A 20,153-nucleotide genomic window follows, 5' to 3' on the forward strand; every position below is an offset into this window, starting at 1 on the left:
CTTTCTAGCAAACTAGCTAGTCTCTGTTCAGAGCATTATGAGTAGTATTATCTGAATTGATAGTATATACTATCATGTAGTAGACCAATAAAACATGAGGCTGGAAGACATTAAAGTAGCTTCTTGAAATTTGATGATTGTCACAAGAACAGATACGACATCTCTAATCCTACTTCTGAGGGGTAATATTTCAGAAACCTTAGTCAAGGACTACGTACAGTAGTAGGAGTCTGCTGGAGGTAGAGCAAACTTCATTGCCTCATTGTGCTTTTTCCTTCCAGGTTAGGCATGGCTGTGATTCAACCTGTTGGGGGTCAGGACCAAGTGGTTGCTTGCAGACTCTTCTTCACAGAGCTATTGATGAAAACAGTGAACAAATAGCATGCTTTCTTATTCGCAGGTCAGAACCCCCTCCTAAAATAAAAACTCTCGAATGTGCTTGTACTTTCTTGTCATAAACTTATTGAATGCTACTTTGAGTCAGTAGCAGGTGTATACTTCATTAGACTTCTGGTGAGTGAATGGTACTTAAGATGCCTGACTACTCTTAAAGACACATTCTATTTAAATTATTGTAATCTTGATGACAAGAGTCAAATTCAAACCAGAAGCTTACGTTTACGCGGGATGCATCAGCAAATACTAAATCAGCTCTTGTAGGAATCTTTTTTATTTCTAACTGTTTGTCTGGGATAAATGTATTGACGGTCTTGTGCTTTCCTTAGTGGCTGTGATGTGAATAGTCCCAGAAAGCCAGGTCCTAACGGGGAAGGAGAAGAAGAGGCTCATGATGGGCAGACACCACTACACCTGGCAGCCTGCTGGGGTCTAGAAGAAGTGATTCAGTGCCTTTTGGAGTTTGGTGCCAATGTTAATGCTCAGGTATGTGTTAAAATGGTGCCGTTTCTTCGAAGCTGGTTCTTTTAAGGTCAGTGTAGTGAAAGCAAATGTTCCTTAGCTGTATATTTTGCTTCATAGAAAAAGAACACCCTTCTGTTATGACTAAGGCAGTGCAGCAACTGGCTGCAGTTCTGATTTTTTTTCCTGTCTGTTGTTACCATGACTAGTGTTCTTCTGTGCACGTGGTCGGTTCTTTCAGGAATTCCCACTGAAGAAAAATGGTGATGCAGAGAACTTCCTGTAGTACAAGAGTTGTCTTTTATTTGATGCTTTTTTGTTGGTTTTTTTTTTTGGTGATGTAATGATCTGAATTCAGCTCTTTGGCCCATAGTGTGAATGGAAGGCAGGAGAGGGGCTGTATTCTGCAGCAAGTAGTCATTAGATCAGCTAGACTGTAAAACTCCAGAAAATTTCATTAGTTTGTTTGGGACACGTCTTTTACTAAATAAACTGAGGTGAAGCAATCGTGAGCTTCGCTTCTGAATTCTTGATCACGCAGTAATCCTTAAATAAGGGTGTGACAAATAGCAACAAGAGAAATGAATATGCAGCATGTCTAGGTCCTGTTGCTGTTGGAAGTGGCATTAAAGGAGGAGTGAACACATAGCTGCAAAGCTGCCATGGCTGTAAACTGCTTGTAGGTGCAGACAAATGATTAAACACACTATTTGAATTTGATGAGACTGTGCTGTTTCCATAACATAAATACAAGTGACTAACACTTGTATTTTTCAGTGAGTGAACTTCAAAGTGTCTGGCTTCCTTCAGAAAATTTAGCACTAGTGCCTGAGTATCAAGTTAGGGAAACATCTGTACTGCTGATACTAATGATACTTCAGGTTTGCATATTGTTTACACCTTGATCCTTCAGATAAAAATTTATTTCTATGTGTTGTTACTATTACAAGGTATAACATAAACTAATACTAGTTTGAGCATTCTCTTACAATGCTTGGCTGCTGTCACGAATGTTCAGAATGCCTCTGAAATGTCTGATTGCTTGGGAAACATTACTGTCAGCAACTTAAAAGGCTGTGTAAGTCAGAGGATTTGGAGGAACAAGTAAGAATTTGTGTCACTTAAACTATGGGTATGAGCTCCTGCTGCAAATGTTTCATGTCCCAGCTGAAGTCTGCTGAGTACGTCACAAGAACTAAACTGAAAAACTTCCTTTATTTTTCAGAGATGAGAAGGATTTATGTTCCTGCATCTTCATATAATAAACTTCCTGGTTTCCTTCTAGGATGCAGAAGGAAGAACTCCAATTCATGTTGCCATTAGCAACCAACATAATGTTATAATTCAGCTTATGATTTCACATCCAGAAATTAAGCTAAATGTACGTGACAGGCAAGGAATGACTCCCTTTGCATGTGCTATGACCTATAAAAATAATAAGGCAGCTGAAGCAATCTTGAAGAGGGAGCCAGGAGCTGCTGAGCAGGTAAGCTGGGAGGATTTAAAGCATGCTAGTCTTCTTGCTGCTGCACAGGTGTGTACCAGCAGCGAGTTCTGCTTTATCCTTTTCGTGGCTTTGTACATAGCTGTTTCCTAGAAGTCAGTTTTCTATGGCTGGATCTATTAGAAAACTGTAGGTGTGTACCTGCTGTGTGTGAGAGAGAACATCAAAGCTTAGCATCTCATCAGACCACCTTGCTGGTACCAAACTGAGGTACATGCATAGGTGTATAAGGAGAAAACTCTTAACTACTCACTTGTTTTGTTTCTGAAATGGTACCTCACAGTGTATATGACCTAGCTATCCTAAAGCTATCCAAAACAAACTCTGTCCTGAAATAATTGATGAGTAGATGTTATACTGCACTGCTGAACCATCAGACCTCCAACTGTATCTTCAGACTTGCAGTCTGACACTTTAGGCAGCTGTTGAGGAGCTTCATCCTATGCTGTAAGTTTAATTACTAGTGATTAATAGAGTGCTCACATTTATACCTCTGAAACATGGATATGTATACAGCAAGTTTTAAGCTTTAATATCAGCTTCAATGCAAAGATCAATAATGTGCACCTGGTATTTAGCCAAAACCCAAACACAGTTTGCATCAGTGTGGCAGAATTGCATGCTGCTTCTTTCTGCATTGTTAACTGCCAGACTGACTCAAGTTAAACTCAGTGAGACCATCATTAACTGCTGCCCCATATATACTATGACAGCTAACATTCTATCTGTAATACTCTCTAGTATGGTCAAGACATTGTAAGGTTAAACTAGAAATGAAGGGGTCTGAAGCAGACTAGAGTCAGCATATGCAGCTGATAATTTCTTAGTTGAGCTTAGTTTATAACGATATCAGTAATTCTGTAATGCCAAGCAGCTGAAGGAACAAGACTCTACAGTTCACTTCGGGCAGAGTGAGCAAGTATTGCATCTCTTGGTTGGAAATATGTTCTATGTGGAACTACTTAATGTTCTACAGAAATGACAGTTGTTTTTTTTTTGTTATCTTTCTGCCACAGGTGGATAACAAAGGTCGCAATTTTCTACATGTAGCTGTGCAGAACTCTGACATCGAGAGCGTGTTGTTCCTGATAAGTGTGCAGGCTAACGTAAACTCTCGGGTCCAGGATGCTTCTAAACTAACACCTCTCCACCTGGCAGTGCAAGCTGGCTCAGAGATCATTGTGCGTAATCTGGTAGGTACTGGAAGAGTCATTTTCCCCTTCTGCTTGAAATGTCTATTCTCCCTTAATGCAGATTGATTATAGGCTAGAGGAGTCTGGTGGAGGTGTTGCCACTTCTAAAGCAGAACTCAAACTTGCATAAAGTTCACTTGGCTCAGATAGGCTGCTGATGCAGCTCAGCTGACATTGTGTGAGCACGTTCAGTTTGTAGCAATCACTGAGTAATGTGGCTCTGTTTAAAGGAAGAACCTTACCTTGTACTTGCTGCAGATCAGAATGTGTACACGAGTTGTAGCAGCTTGGTAATAGCATTTTTTATATGCTGGGTGGAGACCTAAAAGTATGTACAGTGAAATTCATTCACAGAAATAAACTATTGGCTCACAGCCCTGGAAAACATCTTTGAACATATTCCTTCTTGCATCCTGACAGCTGCTTGCAGGTGCCCAGGTGAACGAACTGACCAAGCATCGTCAGACTGCTCTCCACTTAGCAGCCCAGCAAGACTTGCCCACCATTTGTTCAGTCCTTCTGGAGAATGGAGTAGACTTTGCAGCTGTAGATGAAAATGGAAACAATGGTAAATTTTACAAGTTTCATAAGTAGATGTACAAAACTTCCATAGGCCTGCTAATATCTCGGTGGTAGAGAAGGCCTGTTGAGTGGGCTCAATTCTCAAAGATGAAAAGTCCAAGAAAACAAAGTTGGCAGGAATTTTGGAGAAGGAAGGTGGGGATGTAGAGGAGTACTTACTTTTATCAGGGTGTAATTACTGTTGACATTGAACTGTTGAAATTCTTGAAGCTTTTCTTCTGCTTTTCAGCTCTTCATCTGGCAGTGATGCACGGCCGCCTGAACAATATCCGGGTCCTCCTCACAGAATGCAATGTAGATGCTGAAGCCTTTAATATTAGGTAACTAGTGTGATTTTAATAGGTTAAAAATTGTATTTTAATGTGCGTGCTGGTATCATTAGACACTATACAATATGGTTGGTTGTGGGAAAGGTTTGTCCTATTCTACCCTGTGCTAGTGAGGTCTCTCCTCAAGTACCGCGTGCAGTTTAGGGCACCACAATATATGAAGGACATAAGTCTACTAGAGTGCCTAAAGGAGGGCAACAAAGATACTGGAAGGTCTAGAAGGCGAGGTGTATGAGGAATGGCTGAGGACACTTGGTTTGCACAGCTTAGAGGAGACTGAGGGAAGGCCTCGTGGTGACCTGCAGCTCCTCACAGTGGAGCAGAGGGGCAGCACTGATCTCTGCTCTCTGGTTACAGTGACAGGAGCTGAGGGAATGGCATGGAGCTGCATCAGGGAGGGTCAGGCTGGAGGTTAGGGAAAGGTTCTTCACCAAAGAGCAGTGGGCATGGAACAGGCTTCTCAGGGCAGTGGGCATGGCACCGAGCTGCTGGAGCTCACAGTGTCTGGGCAGCACTCTCAGATGTGCGTAGTGTTTGAAATTTGGGGTGGTCCTTGTGTGGAGCCGAGGGTTGTACTCGATGATCCTTGTGGGCCCTTTCCAACTTGGGATATTTTGTAGTTTTATGATTCTATAATCAAAGCCAAATATATTGTTTTGTATTTTTAAACTACTCTTACTGTGAAGTACTGAACTACTGCAGACTGTGCTGTGTGTAAGCAGCATAGAAAATGACTTCCTCTTCTTGGCAGGCATGAAGTATGCAGTTGTACACAATGTACTGAGTTCCTTAGGTGTAGCTTTGTTTCATGAAACTGGCTTGTTTCAAAAATTAGTTCGGACTCGAACAAGTGTAGTTGCAAGCAGACTTTGATTGGGATAATAAACTCTTCTCCCCTAGAGGCCAGTCACCAATGCATATTTTGGGACAATATGGGAAAGATAATGCAGCAGCCATCTGTGACCTCTTCTTGGAGTGTATGCCAGAATACCCTCTAGACAAACCCGATGCTGAAGGAAACACAGGTAGGTGAGACTGAACAGCTATTCAAGTTGAAAGTCACTCAAGTCATGTTGAGTTGGACTAATGGGCGATAGTACACTAATTACAGTGAGATGTAAACATTGCCCTGAAACTGAAGATCCCACTTTTGTATTGAGCAAAATAATGAGACATCCGTTAAGTTGATGCTGAAGTGTCTGGCTTTTATTTTCCAGTGCTCCTGCTGGCTTATATGAAGGGAAATGCGAACTTGTGCCGTGCAATAGTGAGAGCTGGGGCTCGCCTTGGAGTTAACAATAATCAGGGAGTCAATATCTTCAACTACCAAGTTGCTACAAAACAGCTTCTCTTTAGATTACTGGGTAAGTACTGCTTGCTACAGTTGGAAGGTGGTTTAGCTCACATTTGAGATGCCGTGGTGGAAGGAAGAACACTGGACATCTAATTTGGACGACACTAATTCTAGAAGGGCTGAACTTCTGGATGTTCTTATACTGTCAATGAAGGATAGAAATGCTCATTTTCTAATGATAAACTGAAAAATTGCCCAGTGAAGCCCTGTCAAACTTGTCCATTTCTCCAGAAGGGTAATGTTCAAGGAGAATGCTGGCTGGTGTTGTGGTCTAATGTAGCTTAAAACTCAGTACTGCTGTGTAACTTGTGCTATGTTCATTGCAGTGACTGCGTATTTTCAACAGGCAAGATGACAGCTACTGCAAGAGTAGTTAATTCTACAAAATGCCACCTAAAACTGTGGAAAAAATCATCTTATTGTTACAGTATATTCAGGAGGTGTCAAACACATTTTACCTCTACGTTTTTACCTCTAACAGATATGCTCACAAAAGAACCTCCCTGGTGTGATGGCTCCAACTGCTACGAGTGCACTGCCAAATTTGGAGTCACAACAAGAAAGCATCACTGGTAATGTGTGACACGTCTTGCTGTGCTTGCAAGGAAACAGATTTCTATTCCAAATGTAGCTAGTCTTGTTCCTTCTGGTACTTTAAGAAGCCTTTGTTTTAATGTGGGTGTATAACCAGTAATCCATTTGGAATATTCCACTAGTTTAGTTAGCTCAGGTCTGACTGGCGGTCTGGTTAAAATCGTATCTCTAGCAGTTCGTGCGCTGAAACTATCCTGGGTTTGCTGGAAATGAGAAGTCATGTCAAAATTAACTATGGTAGAAGATTCCAATGCCTGTTTTCATTAGTGGGGCTGACTTGCTCTGAAAGAGGTGAGAAAAATACAGCATTTCAATTGCTGCTCTACCTTCTGTAGTGATGTTATCACTGTGAAAGGACATTGAGCAGTAAGACCCCAGTATTCGCTGAGAGAGCTCACTTCTCTCCTACCCCTTTTCTATCAACAGCCGACACTGTGGACGCCTGCTCTGCCATAAGTGCTCAACAAAGGAGATTCCTATCATAAAATTTGATCTGAACAAACCGGTTCGAGTTTGCAACATCTGCTTTGATGTCCTGACTCTGGGAGGAGTTTCCTAGTATGCTGTGGAAGTAAAGGGATTTCCAGTCTGTGTTCCTGACAGCAGCTCTGCTTACAAGTCCTCTGGATAGGGAAGAGGAGGCCTATACATGTCTTCTGCAATAGACTGAACTAATTAAGGACCCTGTTTATGATATATTCTGGTATAAATGACTTTGTATGACTGTAAATGTGTTGGGCTGTGATAGACTTCACTAGGAATTCGAGTGGATTGTTGAAACCAAGTGACAAAATAATTTAGACGCTCTTCTAGTTGCAGTGGGGTGTGGAAGCTCAAGGCTGTGTTTTGAATTGACGTAAAACAGGTCTGTCCTTGAGGTGGTGCTTTGCACTGAGCAACTCTATTAAGTCCTGTTGCTTTCAGGCTGCTTAGTAGAGATGGCATTAAGTTTCAGGGTAACCAGGTATCTTTCTTTGCTTTGTCTTAAAGATTAACTTTCCCGTTCTCTAGAGAAGACTTCTTGTGAAGCTAGACTGAGCTGTTACAACCACTGTTCATTTCAAGAAACTCTTCAAAAATGGGAGTTAGTCCGAAGCATAGCTCGATAATTGTGGCCTTACAACAGAAAGCTTTACATCTGATGCAAAGCAGTCAGAATTGCAGATCCACATCTTGATACCTCCTCATTAGTGTTAGCATGTTCAAGAGAAGTGCAAGATTGTTTTAGCCACTAAATACTCTTGCTCATACCTGTTAGAGCTGTCCAAGCCTACCTTGTTGCACTTTCATATCTCCATGACTAGTCCTTCCAATCCATGAAACTCGTGTAAATGACCTTAAATGCGCTGAAAGGCCGAAGCTTATGCTAAATGGAGAAACACTAAAAAAACTGGTTAAGTAGTCTAACTCGGCATACAGCAATAAATGCTGAAGTGCATTATGAATTCCGTGAGGGAGGGTAGCGCTTTCCTTTGGTTTGGAGACCCTGGTTAACTGCTGCAGGAGAGGCAGGAAACTGAGAATATGCTGTGTCTCTGGGTCCAGTCTGAGCAGGATTGACAGCCAGTGGGAGTGTACTTGGAGGTTTCCTGTTAATATAAAGCCTCTGGTGTTGAGGGAAGGATTCTGGACTTGCAGTGAAGGGCCGGGCTTCTGGGTTATGCTGCAGTATTTTAATCTAAGCTGGTGATGTTCTCTTAAACATGCTGAATCTGTGAAATGCTCATGCCACATTGTCTAGGAAACCAATCTGCTGATAAACAAGGTTGTGGTTTGGCAGGCAGAGGCTTCAGTCAGAAGAAGATGTGGGTTTAAGCAGAACTATGTGCCATGTTAAGGCTTTCTTCATCCTAAGAGATCAATCTAGTTTAGACTGAACTTGACATTCCTCACCTCTGTTCCATGAACTGGTACGTGTTTACTTCAAGAATGGTATATGGAGTGTACAATATGGAGAAGATGGTGACACATTGCTCTATTTGCTCCAAAGGGTTAGATGAGATGGTAAACCAGACTGCTGCTTTTATAGGAGACTTGCCTGAGGCTTCTTCTCAATTTTGTACAAGAAATGATGGGAGAGGGTATAAACACTATTGTTTGCACAATGAATTTCACATTGTCTCACTTGATCTGCACTTTGATCTTCCAATTTGCATAGAACTGGAATCTCACTCTTTTAACACTAGAAAAGAGTAATGGATGATGCAATACAAATTTCCCTCACTGTTTTATGTCTGATGCTGGCATGTTCCAGTAGAATGCCCTGTGTAATGCAAATGGTCTGTGTAGCACCATTCCTAATATAAAGGGTGCATTTCTGGTATCATGTCAGTTGCATTTTATGCTTAGATGAATGAGGTGGGAGATAATGCTGTCTGAAGCATTTAACTGCACGCTACAGCTTGTTCGAATAGATTGTGGAAAACATTTTCTAGTCAATGTCTTTCTGTGCTTCAAAATAACATGGATTGCAAGTCTCTGGCAATGAAAGACAACAGAGTGCTGCAGAGAGTGCATTAGGCTACAGAATGCCTGACTACAATGCATCACGTTATCATGCTAGCTTCTCTCCTGGCTTTGAGCTTCAGTGCTTGAAAGACTGAAACACTGTGGTAGAGGAGTGTCCTTCTAGGGCTGCAGCTGATGGACTTAATTGTTGTGGAGCTTTCCAATTTAGATTAAGTGCTTCAGCAATTACATCTTACATCTTCAGTGACTTCCCTGATGGCAGAGTTAGGAGAGCGGAGATTCTATTCCAACAGAATAAGCAGCTGTTTAAATACTTTAAAAAATAAAAAGTCTTAATGAAAACCCATTTTAAACAGAACATAAGTTTGAGGCTGGCTAGTTGCTCTTGTTTAAAAGCAGAGTGTGAAATAAGACTGCCTGAAGCTTTGGGAAAGATCTGGGGAACTGTACTCAGTGCTCTGTTTGCCCTTTCCAGCCAATATTCTGCCAGCTTGATCTTTCCTACTGAAGTCTGCAAGCCGAGTTATGAGTATGGCTGAACTAATACACAGCCTGAAACATTCATTTAAATTCAAAGCAACTAAATATAGCAAATTCGATCATTTTTAAAGTGCCTTTGTGATAGTTTCCTTACAACCGACTCTGTATAGCTTTCTGCTAGAGTTAAAAGGGAAAAGCTCACAACTTGAACCAAAATCCCAGTTCAGTGCTTGTGTAGTTCAGACTTCAGCTTGAGAGGTTGACCCCACCGAGCAACTGGTGGGGCTCAGTCCTTCGTGCACTCTGCATGGTATTGGTCTGAAGCATCAGATCTCAGATCCTTCTGGAGTTTTGCTGGCAATGCTCCACTGCAGAGGAGAAACTGTGAATGGAGGCACTTGGTAATTTGGTAGTGGTCAGCACATTTCTATCTCCGTAAGCAAACGCACTTCCTTTTTGTAGCATACTGCAGTTGTGACCAAAAACCCCACCCCTCTTCCCACTGCTGTCTTTAAGTGGTATCTATTAACTCGAGGCTTGAGTCTGCCAAGGACTGAACACAAGGGTATAGAGAAAAGGAGGTGTCCCTGGGAAGCGGTGCTGTCAGGCCAGGCTTCGGGCCCTTCAGCAGGGCTGCACGAACATCTGTGGTAGTTCATCTGTAGCTGTTTGTTCCGAGCCTGGATTCCTTCTGATTGGAGTCATCGGGCGCTTCGATACAAGCACAAAACGTGGTCTGGCTTAAACTTCACTTTGTGTATCTCTTTGAAGAAGGTGTAATCACTGCTTCGTGCCACTGAGTGGAGTGAGAATGTCAGTGTGACAGGTACTAACAGAGCGCAGCGAGCTGAAAGTGGACAGATGCCTTAATGACTTCCAGTGCTGGAGATCAATGGCTCGTACAACTCCTCACATAGTGCTTAGAAATTAACACGGAACGACATGGGAGGCCCGGGCTGGATTTGTTAGTAGGCAACTCTTTTTTTTTTTCCTTTAACCAGCAGAGTTTGAATACTGCAGCAAACTTCGTTAACTCAAAGCTTGTATGAGTGATTACATAAGTAATTGAACCTTCAACTAGGCTCTGTGAAATAGAAAAGGAAGTCTTACAACGATGGCATTTTATCTGCGATGTTTGTCTGGAGTCATTGTAAAAATGTATTTTTCCAATATGCATTACTTTGTTGTGTAATAATTCTACTTGTAATAAAATGCATAACTAAATAATGCATCATGAGGTGGAAACCTTGCTGGGAAAGTATTTTCTCTTGTGGAGACAGCTGCCCTGCTCTGAGCTGCTGTTACTGACAGGCCAGGAGGGCGCCCAGGGTTGTACCATGTAACTGGGCATGACAGTTTATTCTCTGCAATTGTCCTAGGTTCCATGTTGTGGAATTGTTACAGTCGTCTTTTGGCTGACGAGGCCTGGTGTTCTCCTAGCTCATACTGCATAGTTATCTTGATTGCCATGCAGTAGACTTCTCTGTAGTCCTTGTAAAACAATCCTAACTTCCTGCAGGCCGGAGCTGCTCCACTGCCTGAACTGCTCAGCTCAGATGCTCTTAAATGGACAAGCAGAGCTGAGCTGACTCTAGCATACTATTCCTGCATTGTCACATGCTGGCAGGCCCCTTCTCTCTCTGGAAGAGCGTGCAATTGCTGCAGCTTCACTCCAGAAAAAGCAAAGTAGCAGTGGCAAGACCAACCAAAGCCATTTTGAGATCGTGACACGTTAGTCTTAATCAAAAAAAGTGCAGCTACCAGAGATGAGTTGTGAGCTTTATTAAGCACAGTCTTTCTTTACTTGACCCTTCCTAATTGTTTTCCCCCTCATAGGAGAATTTAGTTGAGATTTTGAATTAGAACAGTAGAAACAAGATGATCTTCTTGGAGCATTTCAGGTCAGTAAGGGAGTCTCCTTGTTTGCTTTAATAGATGACTTATTCCTGGGGCAAGACTGAAACTTTTTCCCCTACCATTTCCAACTAAACCAAGGAAAAAGCTGTGAATTAGTTTTCCAGCGTAACTGTCAACCAACTTGAAGTTCAAGCAATACCACCACAGTTTCTAAAATCTGTCTTGCTTTCTTACAGCAGCTTACCTGATTCTGTCTAGTTCTTAAGACCAAGTCCATCCCCTCAGCATTTCAACACTATTTTTGCTGGGAAGAGCAGTCCTAAGGACAAAGCATGATGAAGCTTGCTTAGAAGCTATGTAGCTGGTACCTTCAGTAGGAATCTAGCTTCTCAAATAGATTTGCACTTATAACATATTCTAGTGTTTAATAATTTGGAATTTCTGTAACTTTTGAAGTTGCTTTTAGAGACGCCCTTCGATTCAATATTAATCTGATTGAATTTTTGAGGGTAATTTGAGGTTGTCTGTGCTGTTGACCTCTACATACAAGTCCTTGCTATAAGGCATGTGCCCAAAAGCAAATAACATGCTTTTGTAATGCTTCCATTGAGGTGAGACAAGGAAGCAGTGCTTTGTAGCCCTTCCTGCAGCATCTGCATAGCTTTAGTGTCTTTAGGATTGTTGCATAAATTAAGTAGCTCAGTCCAATCCCAAAGCTGGCACAAGCCCGTGGCAGCACTTCAGTTCTGGAAGGACGACTGAGGAGTTGAAGAGCGTGATGGTTCTGCTGCCATCTATCTAGACAAAACTTCCAGTGCTGAGCAGTAACAGCTTGTACCTCTGCCTGAAAGTGCTGCAGGGGCCTCTTTCCCACTTACCCTCTGTAAGAAGAAATAATAGAACCATGTGAAAAGCAAAACAAAAAATAGCAAATATTAAAATAAGCACGTACATTTGAATTGCTGCATGGTTCTCATCCATAGCAGCTGTAGCATCATTAAACACCGTAAGTGAAAAGTGCTGCAACATGTTCCTACTGGCGCTGCAATTAAGTGATCATTCTTGCTTTTAAGGAATGTTGCTGAGCCTTCTGTAATCCCACTAGTTTATTAACTAATTAGCTTTGTGAGGGTTTTCTTTAGGAGTGGTTGTAGCTTGAAAGTCTTAGGAGCTTATAAATGCTTCCCAGCTTTTTATAAATAGGTGGCAGTTGCCTTTAGAACTGGCACAGCTCTGCACTGAGCTATGTTCGTGGCTGGGCTGTAGTTAATCCAGGTGCCTGCCCTGAGGCTGCAGCTGCTCCAATAACCCATTCTCACAGTAGTCTCTAGGAACAACTGCAGCTGCCTCCCCACAGCCTGCATTCACAGCCCCTAGCCCCCTTGTCCTTTTCAGCCCTACACAAAAAGGCTGAGATTTGCCTTGTTCTTCTGGGAGTAACAGAACTTGATGCATTTTGACAGCTGTGATAGAAAACGTGCATCCTTTAAGTGAGCTGGGCTTTGTGAGGGTATATCAAGGTTATAGTCTGATGGACACATAACAAATTGGAGATTATAAACCAGAGTGGAAACAGGCAAATTACATCAGGATGGTCATGCTGTATGTAGATTTTATTATTGCCTAGTTCAAACTGCAGGGCTGGGCAGCTTTAAAGTAGTGAATCACAAAACGAGGATGGCAAGGTCAACTTAAAGTAGCAATCCTCATAGGTGGTGTCCGCTATCTTCTTTGCTCGCTATCTAATACAAACATTAAATGAGGAAATGCAGCTCTGACCTTTGCCTTCTGTATTCCATGGATCTGATAAGCAGAGTTTGTGTATGAGCTGGACAAGTTCCTGGATGCTATGTACTGCAACTGTGGAATGTCAGGCTTTTCCCTGCTGCCTTTATGTTCTTCAGAGCAAAGCAGGTGTCTGGGAAGGGGCAGTAGCAGTTAGCAGACTTCAGCTGCCATTGGAGGACTGTGCATAAACTGAAGTCAGTGATGCTGCAGCAGTTCTTTCCTTGCTGCCTTAAAGCACAACACATTACGCTCAGCACTGTGCACACAAGCATCTATTTCCTGACTGTACAAGAAATACATTTTTGAGTATAGCTCAGGCTGTGCTTCTTACAGTTTGTCACCAGCTGTAAAAACACTGTAGGAAAAAAGCACTAAGAAGAAGTGCCACTTTTTTAGCCAGTAGCTCTCGCTTGGCTCAAGTGTTTCTTCTTTTCCCACCTCTATCTCCATGTGTTAAAAGTCACAGAACGTGAAATTGCCATGGCTCCCTTTGCACAGAGGGATGGGAGGGAACGGAGCTGGAAGTGCCCACCTCAGCACAGCGTTTCACTGGAGCCCTCCTCGCTCCCTCAGATCATGGGGTCATGTGCTGAGGACGCACTGCTCAGCCTGCGGGTGGCAGCCATCGTATTCCTGCAGGTGGGGGTTATCCAGGTCACCTCTGTCACTGTGCTGGGCTGAGCCTTGCTGGCCCCATGGGGGGCCCCTGGTTCTCACACACACGCAGTGGCTTCCCCTCGAGCCAGGCCGGTACAGCTTCCGGGGCACGCCAGTCCAGTCTCTGTTCACTCCCCCACTAACAACGGAGAATTAAAATAAATTACAATTCAAACACCCAATTCAGAAGCATGAAGTGCTTCTGGTGAATAAAGAATCACATAGGTAAAAATTCAAAGTAGTCTGGAAGAGTAACAATACACGCACTGAGGCAGACTTTGCTCCCAACATCCCACTGCCTTCTGATAACAATTTATCAGCCATGGCTTGAACTTGGTTTTACCAGTGCTGCTACATGCTCTGACCCATCTGAGAACAACCAACTTCTGCTTCTGTTGTTTCTATTAAGGGAAAAGGAATCGTGGCTGTATGTAGCACAGAGTGCCTAATGGAAAAATGCCTTTTTTGGGGTAGCTAATGGCTCACAGATGACTACATGCCTTCTTCTGTGAACACAGTGATTTTGAGAACTAGGGCAAGAGCAAAAAAAGGACTCCAAGTATTTCATAGTGTCTCTTTATGGGCCAAGTCCTGTCTGTTCCCCTAACCACTGTCTTTTTTTAAGCCTATAAACTCATACACGAGAGAGTACCATACAATACCCAGTCCTAAGGCTGCAACCAAGCTCATTCTCACATAGGAGCAAAAGCAAGGTGCACAGTGCTGGCGTACCTTGTGTACTCAATGTGAAGCCCAAGCATTTTCCAGTGCAGTCTGTGACAGACATGATTTCAGTTTAAAACAAAGTAGTCCCTAATCCAAGAGGTACACAACTAAATAGAACAAGTAGGAAATGACTGTTCAATCTTATTTTTATGTGGTTTTAAGAGAGAACTGTTGTGACATTACTCTGTGAGACAGCCTGTGAAACCTCAAGAAACAGCAGCTGATCCTTGGATTCATGATAGGTGAGAAAACCTGCTTGAATGCTGCAAACAGCCCAGTGGGATTTCTGACCTGCTTTCCTGAGTGTGAAGTGATCACATGCGTGTATGGCAACTTCTGAAGCCTGATTTGGATTCCAGTGTGACAAAAATTTTTGCCTCAGAAATCAAATTCCTGAAGATGTCAACGACCAGGATGAGTCTTTATTTTCCTTTTAACCACTCTCCGTGCCACTGAACAGAACTCCCCCTCTGCTGCCTCCCACTGGAAGACACCATCCCAGTGTGCTCCTCCAGGCTGCATGGAGGCTATCAGCTGTGGCTGAACCAGCAGAGGGAATTAATTCACACAGCAACAGCTAAACCTGGCACAGTGGAGAAGGGCGCTGGTGGTGCTCCTGGTGGCTGGCTGAAAGCACAGCTTCAGGAATGCAGACAGAAGGGACCATGTCTGCAATATTCCAGCCATGCCAGCCCTCAGCACATCAGGACTAATCTGAGCTCGTCTGTGGGGAAGCCACTAGAACTCACCTAAAGGAGCTGGGACACCTTCCAGTGCCACTTCTGCTATGACAAAGCTGCGGGCGCTCAAACAAAGGGGCAGAAATGCTCTCCTCCAAAGGGCCCAAGCACGATGGCAGGAAAGTAGTACTTGCCTCTGTCTGGAGCACCAGAATCGGCTGCCCTTGGCAGAGCTCCACTCAGAGTTGCAGGGTGGAAACTGCTCCTTCCACTGATCGCTTTCTGCTTTGAACTTCAGCCCTTCCTCAATTGCAGCCTCAGCCTGCCTTAAGGCCTCCGTTGGTGCCCCATTTTCGTCATAGAATCTGCCCACCAGCTTCCCTTGGAGAGAAGAAGAATTAAGAGCACAGTGTTTCCAGGCAAGGAGCAGGCTGCCCAGAGAGGTGGCAGAGTGGCCTTTTCTGGAGATATTCAAGACCTGTCTGGGTGCTTTCCTGTGTAACGTGCTGCAGGGACCAGCTTTAGCACGGTGGATTTGACGATCTCCTGAGGTCTTTTCCAACCCCTACAATTCTGTGACTCTGTGAAAGTGACTGATTTCTGTGGATTGGTTCTTTTTTTTTTTTTTTAAAAAAAAAAAAAAACGTTATTTAAAGACAAAAAATAATCAAAGAACTACATCAGCAGATCTTTGCTGTGGCCTCATTTGGAAACAGACCTGAGCTTACCTCCCTTCCCTTCATAGATCACACAGCAACTTACCCATGTTACAAACCCACCCAGGACAAGCTCAGCGACTCTTTGAAGATCACAAAGTCAACGGCACTTTCAGCGGCAGGACCCAGAAACCTTCCCACCTCATTCCCCAAACAGTTTCCCTGCACCGCCGTGTCCCCGTAGCCTCCTGAGCTGTCTCATTTCTGCAAGTGCAACACTGGGCTCCATGACTTTCACTCAGCAGCCATACCCATGGTGACACGCCGCTGGCAGCCACCTACCCACGCAGGCGTAGTTGGCGCTGTAGAAGGACAGCCAGCTCTGGATGGTGAGCATCTCTGCTGGTGACAGCGAGGACACGTCATCCACCAGGCCCGACGGGGTGAAGTCGCCAGTCGCAAACGCTCTGGAGGCATCTCTTCCTGAGGCAGACAACGGGCCTGTCAGCCCTGGGGTATCTGGAGCTCCGTCAGGCCCCAGAGAACCCACAGCCCTGTCAGGCCCCAGAAGCTCCCCAGCCCTGACACCCCTGGGGTCCCCAGAGCCCTGTCAGGCCCCAAGGAGCCTCTCGGCGCCTCAACCTCGGGGTCCTGACAGAACCCCCTGCCCCGCCCACCCACCTGCTAGGCCGCTGTAGGCCCCGCCGGGGCCGTAGTGCCTGCGGCCGGGCTGCACATCGAAGACGCGGCCCAGCAGGGCGAGGTAGAGGCCGGGGTCCCCCGGCGCCCCGCGGTGCCGCCCCAGCTCGGCGGCGCTCAGCAGGCGGCCGCGGGGCTGCAACCAGGCGCGGGGATCGAACCCACGGCCCAGCAGCCAGGCGGCACCCAAGCACAGGACGGCGACCGCTACCGCACCCCGCCGCATGGCGCCGCCGCTTTTTACGACAGCTTCGCGACAGCGTTGCGCGGCGCCTGACGGCAGCGTGGCGGGAGAGACGTGTTCAGCGCCGCGCTGCTTTACGGCGGGTGTCGTAAAGGGGCGGGGTGGGGCTTCGCGGGGCCGGGCGTCGCTTGGCGGCAGTGTGGCGCGGCGGCCGCCGGCCGGGCGCTGACAGGTGCGGCGGGCGGGAAGCTGCTGACTAAGCCGGGCCGGGCGGAGGCAGAGGGAAGAGGAAGGAGAAGGAGAAGGAGCGCGAGCGGCTCTGCCCAGCGTCCGGCCGCAGCTCGAGGCCCATGGGGACGGCGGCGAGCCACAGCAGCGAGGAGGAGGAGGAGGGAGCCGAGGAAGGCATGGAGGCGGCGGCTCAGCCCGGCGCTCCCTTCCCGGCCGCCAGCCCGGCCCCTCCGCTGCCGCCCGCCGAGGTGCTGCTGGAGCAGGCCCGGCTGCGCGAGGCCACGGCGCGGCTGAAGGAAGCGGCGCTGCCGGAGTCGTTGGTGTCGCGGCACCACGGCGCGTTGGTGCGTTGGCTGGAGGAGCGCCTGAGCCGCGGCGATGAGGCCGTCAGCCTGGAGCAGTTCTGCGAGGTGCTGGAGAGCGTGTCCCGCCTGACGGCCGGCTCCCGCGGGGAGAGCGAGGAGGTGAGCGGGAGGGGAACCCTGAGCGGGGAACCCTGAGCGGGGCTGCGCTGTGCGGCCTCCTGAGCCCGGCCGGCCCCGCCCGGCAGCCGCGGCCCGGAAGGGGCTGAGGGCCGTGCAGCAGCGCCGGGAGCGGGTGTTGCTGTGCCCCGAGCCGGGGCCGCGCTCAGCGGTAACCCCGAGCGGGAGCGGCTCGGTGCGATGTTTGCCCCGTTGGTACCGTCAGGGTGGGAAGCGCCCTACGGGGGGGGTTCCTCTGAGGTGCTCCTCGTTGGTGGCTCCAGTGGGAGTTTGCTGTGCTTCGTTTTATCGCTTCTCTTCAAAAATCAGCAGTGAAGCCTCCCAGCACTCCCCTGTGGCATCCCAGTGCACGGTGGGAGTCTGTGCCGCGCGGCAGCGAGCAGCGTGACAGCTCCCTGGGCAGGCGGGAGGGTGAGGCTTCGGTGGTGGGAGGGAGCAGGGTTTCCTTTCAGCCGTGCGAAGGGATGTGGGGAACTGACGCCCAGAGCGCTGAACTGTAGCTCTACTCTTCATGCCCATTCTAGATCTATACTCTAGAATGCCCCGCTGGGAATTCCACAACCAGTGAGGAAAGCAGCTGTGTCCAAATCTGTTTCTGCATGCAGTTCCTGGGCCTCCCCGCTGGCTCCCTTCAGCCCTTCTGTGGCTCCCAGGCGGCAGGATAACTCGGGAAGCTGACCTTTGAGTTGCATGTGCGCTCCTAGAAATGAATCAGTGCTGACATAGTAACCAGCCTCTGGGAGCCGGCAGGAGGTTGGTGGTGTCATGCAGGCAGCGTCTTGGTTCCAGGCCACTTCACTCAGCCGGTTGAAACACTGCCTGTGAATTTCCCCTTTGAATCATAGAATCATTGATGCTGGAAAAGACCACTGCAATCACCAAGTCAACCCATTCCCGCCATGCCCACTAACCTTGTCCCTCAGTGACACATCCACTTCCTTCCCAAGAGCCAGTAACCAACGCTTCTTAGTTTGTCACGAGTCGGAGAGTGATATCAGTACATTGAGATTCTCTCTGTTAATACGAGCGACTGAGCTTTGCAGGCTGCAGAAATTCACTGGAGATTGTATTACACATCTTCCTCTGCGTGACGAGTATGGGTTTTTTTTCACATTCTAGGAAGTGGGGGAAAAATCATGTCATAGGGTTTGTGCTGGGACCGGGGTGTGGTCACGGCTCGGCCGTCCTGCCGCGACATGGGGATGCTGGGACGTGTGTGGAAAACCCTCATTCATTGTTTCTGCAGTTGGCAGCAGCCCATGGGCTGGAGGATGCTAGGTTTCCGGGATCTGCTTTCTGGGAATGAGTTGTCTGCGGGTGACAGGGCAGAAGGTTTCCACTTTTTGACATTTACAGAGTTCTGCCTGGCTCAGACTAAGTTCTCATCTCCCATTAAGTTTTTCTGCTCTCAGACCGGGCCTTTTGAACGCATTTGTTAAATGCTTTATGGGCAAAGTGAACCTCTGTCTATTGGCGAGTTAAATTAATCCTTTTTTAATCTGTCAGTGCTTCAGCAGTGGTTGTGGAATGTATCCAACTTTTGCTTGAAACGTGGATGCTTCAATTGTACTGAGAGCAAAGGATGGAATATGGAGTCCTCCTTGCTCACACCTGAGAGATGCTGCATTGTGTTGTGCTTCTCCTGGAAGCTAAGGGGGGGATTTATCCACGTGCTGCATTTCTGAGATAGGTTTCCTCATGCTCACGGTTGAGCTTGGTAGGAAACATTAGGATTTGATGCTTTTATTAAGGAGCAGAATGAAGCTGGGCTGCAGTGAAGCTGTTCCTGCAGGGGTTCCACGTCCCACCCATGAGTGCAGTCAGGAGCTGTGAGTTTGCACGCGGGGTGGGTTGGTTGGTTCGCTGGTACCGCCCTGCGCAGAGCAGTGGAAACTGCCTGTGCCTTGTGTCAAATAGCACTGAAGTTGCACTAAGCAATCAGAAATAGTTTTAGACTTTTGGGGTTGGTGAGATTATAGATCTGCTGAGGTCACAGGAAGGGTTTAAAAAGAAAGCTGCATTCATGTGCAAAGAAAGCGTCAATGTGGTGATCTCTTTGTGCATGCAAGTGTCAGGTGTTGGCTTAAAGCAGCGCTCAGCAGCCCCGGCCTTATCCTATGCATGGCTTGTTCTCGCTGGTAGCATCGTGGAGCTTGCTCGCTTTGTGGGCTGGTGATTATACAGCTTGACCTCAGGCACGGGGAGGAAAAGTCATGTAGCATGGTGCGAAGCCGTGCCTTCATTTGCTTTGGCACGGGTTCTGTTTGTTAAAATGAATTCCCTCTATTGTTGTCCTCGGGCAAAGGCCCTAGCTCTGCTTGGGGAGCTTCCCGCTGCCCAGCACCCTCCCTGTGCGCTGCGAGGAGCGATGCTGTGGAGCTGCCAGCAGGGCTCCAGCTGTGAGCTCACATATGAACCTGCAGAGCCCAACTTCAGTTCTGCACCACGGAAGCTTCAGCCACCTCAGACATCGGGTGCCTTCCCAGGACTTTGCTCTCATTCAGTGCTGTAATTATGTCATGGTTAATTGGCAGGTTATTTTAATCTAGTCATTTCAGATTGTTTCTCTCTAGGATATTGCTTTTAATGGTACATTGGGTCTGATAATCAGGACCAAATGAGCCTCGAGCGTGGGCGTCTTCCTGAGCAGCGCCGTTCGTGCTTGTTGGACACGTGGGCTGCGGGGTCTGGAGGCCGGGTGGCGTGTTGCTGTAGCTGAGCATGGAATACACTTTTACTAAAGTCAAAGTAAATAAATCTGGCAGTGGTTCACTTCAGAAAGAAAACAAGTCTTGTAGACGTCTACCGTGTTTCATTCTTTTTCATAAAT

The 20,153-nt window shown here is 46.5% G+C and overlaps 3 protein-coding genes across 8 annotated transcripts in view; 2 read left to right on the forward strand and 1 right to left on the reverse strand.

Moving 5' to 3' along the window:
- Nucleotides 1–10,594, forward strand: part of ANKFY1 (ankyrin repeat and FYVE domain containing 1) — a 31,854-nt gene extending 21,260 nt beyond the window's left edge. For both annotated transcript variants that reach the window (XM_021415587.1, XM_021415588.1), the window contains exons 16-25: nucleotides 282–400; nucleotides 726–882; nucleotides 2,144–2,344; nucleotides 3,379–3,555; nucleotides 3,976–4,123; nucleotides 4,367–4,457; nucleotides 5,367–5,491; nucleotides 5,684–5,830; nucleotides 6,302–6,392; nucleotides 6,841–10,594. In XM_021415587.1, coding sequence (XP_021271262.1) covers nucleotides 282–400; nucleotides 726–882; nucleotides 2,144–2,344; nucleotides 3,379–3,555; nucleotides 3,976–4,123; nucleotides 4,367–4,457; nucleotides 5,367–5,491; nucleotides 5,684–5,830; nucleotides 6,302–6,392; nucleotides 6,841–6,973 — 1,389 coding nt within the window. In that variant the 3' untranslated portion in view covers nucleotides 6,974–10,594. The remainder of the gene's footprint in view (nucleotides 1–281; nucleotides 401–725; nucleotides 883–2,143; nucleotides 2,345–3,378; nucleotides 3,556–3,975; nucleotides 4,124–4,366; nucleotides 4,458–5,366; nucleotides 5,492–5,683; nucleotides 5,831–6,301; nucleotides 6,393–6,840) is intronic.
- LOC110407667 (neuferricin) lies at nucleotides 11,131–16,686 on the reverse strand. The gene is made up of 4 exons (XM_021415597.1): nucleotides 16,409–16,686; nucleotides 16,070–16,210; nucleotides 15,266–15,452; nucleotides 11,131–13,804 (listed from the first exon to the last, which is right to left on the reverse strand). Exons 1-4 carry the CDS (start codon nucleotides 16,650–16,652, stop codon nucleotides 13,591–13,593), a joined length of 786 nt encoding a protein of 261 aa, XP_021271272.1. The 5' UTR covers nucleotides 16,653–16,686; the 3' UTR covers nucleotides 11,131–13,590.
- The window catches only part of ZZEF1 (zinc finger ZZ-type and EF-hand domain containing 1), a 55,707-nt gene continuing 52,344 nt past the window's right edge, over nucleotides 16,791–20,153 (forward strand). For all 5 annotated transcript variants that reach the window (XR_002443975.1, XR_002443974.1, XM_021415584.1 and 2 more), the window contains exon 1: nucleotides 16,791–17,305. Coding sequence is in view for 3 of the 5 variants with exons in the window: in XM_021415584.1 (XP_021271259.1) it covers nucleotides 16,961–17,305 (345 nt within the window). In the remaining 2 variants the exon portion in view is untranslated. The remainder of the gene's footprint in view (nucleotides 17,306–20,153) is intronic.

The sequence above is a fragment of the Numida meleagris genome, chromosome 18 (assembly GCF_002078875.1).
Source record: "Numida meleagris isolate 19003 breed g44 Domestic line chromosome 18, NumMel1.0, whole genome shotgun sequence".
NCBI lineage: Eukaryota > Metazoa > Chordata > Aves > Galliformes > Numididae > Numida > Numida meleagris.

What these genes read in the sequence shown, in the direction of transcription:
- LOC110407667 (XM_021415597.1), bottom strand. Translation starts at nt 16,652, where the DNA reads ATGCGGCGGGGTGCGGTAGCGGTCGCCGTCCTGTGCTTGGGTGCCGCC. An exon ending in GGCCTACAGCGGCCTAGCAG is followed by an intron (nt 16,211 to 16,408) that starts GTGGGTGGGCGG and finishes TGTCTGCCTCAG; the next exon opens with GAAGAGATGCCTCCAGAGCG. An exon ending in TTCTGGTGCTCCAGACAGAG is followed by an intron (nt 13,805 to 15,265) that starts GCAAGTACTACT and finishes CTCCGTTGTTAG; the next exon opens with TGGGGGAGTGAACAGAGACT.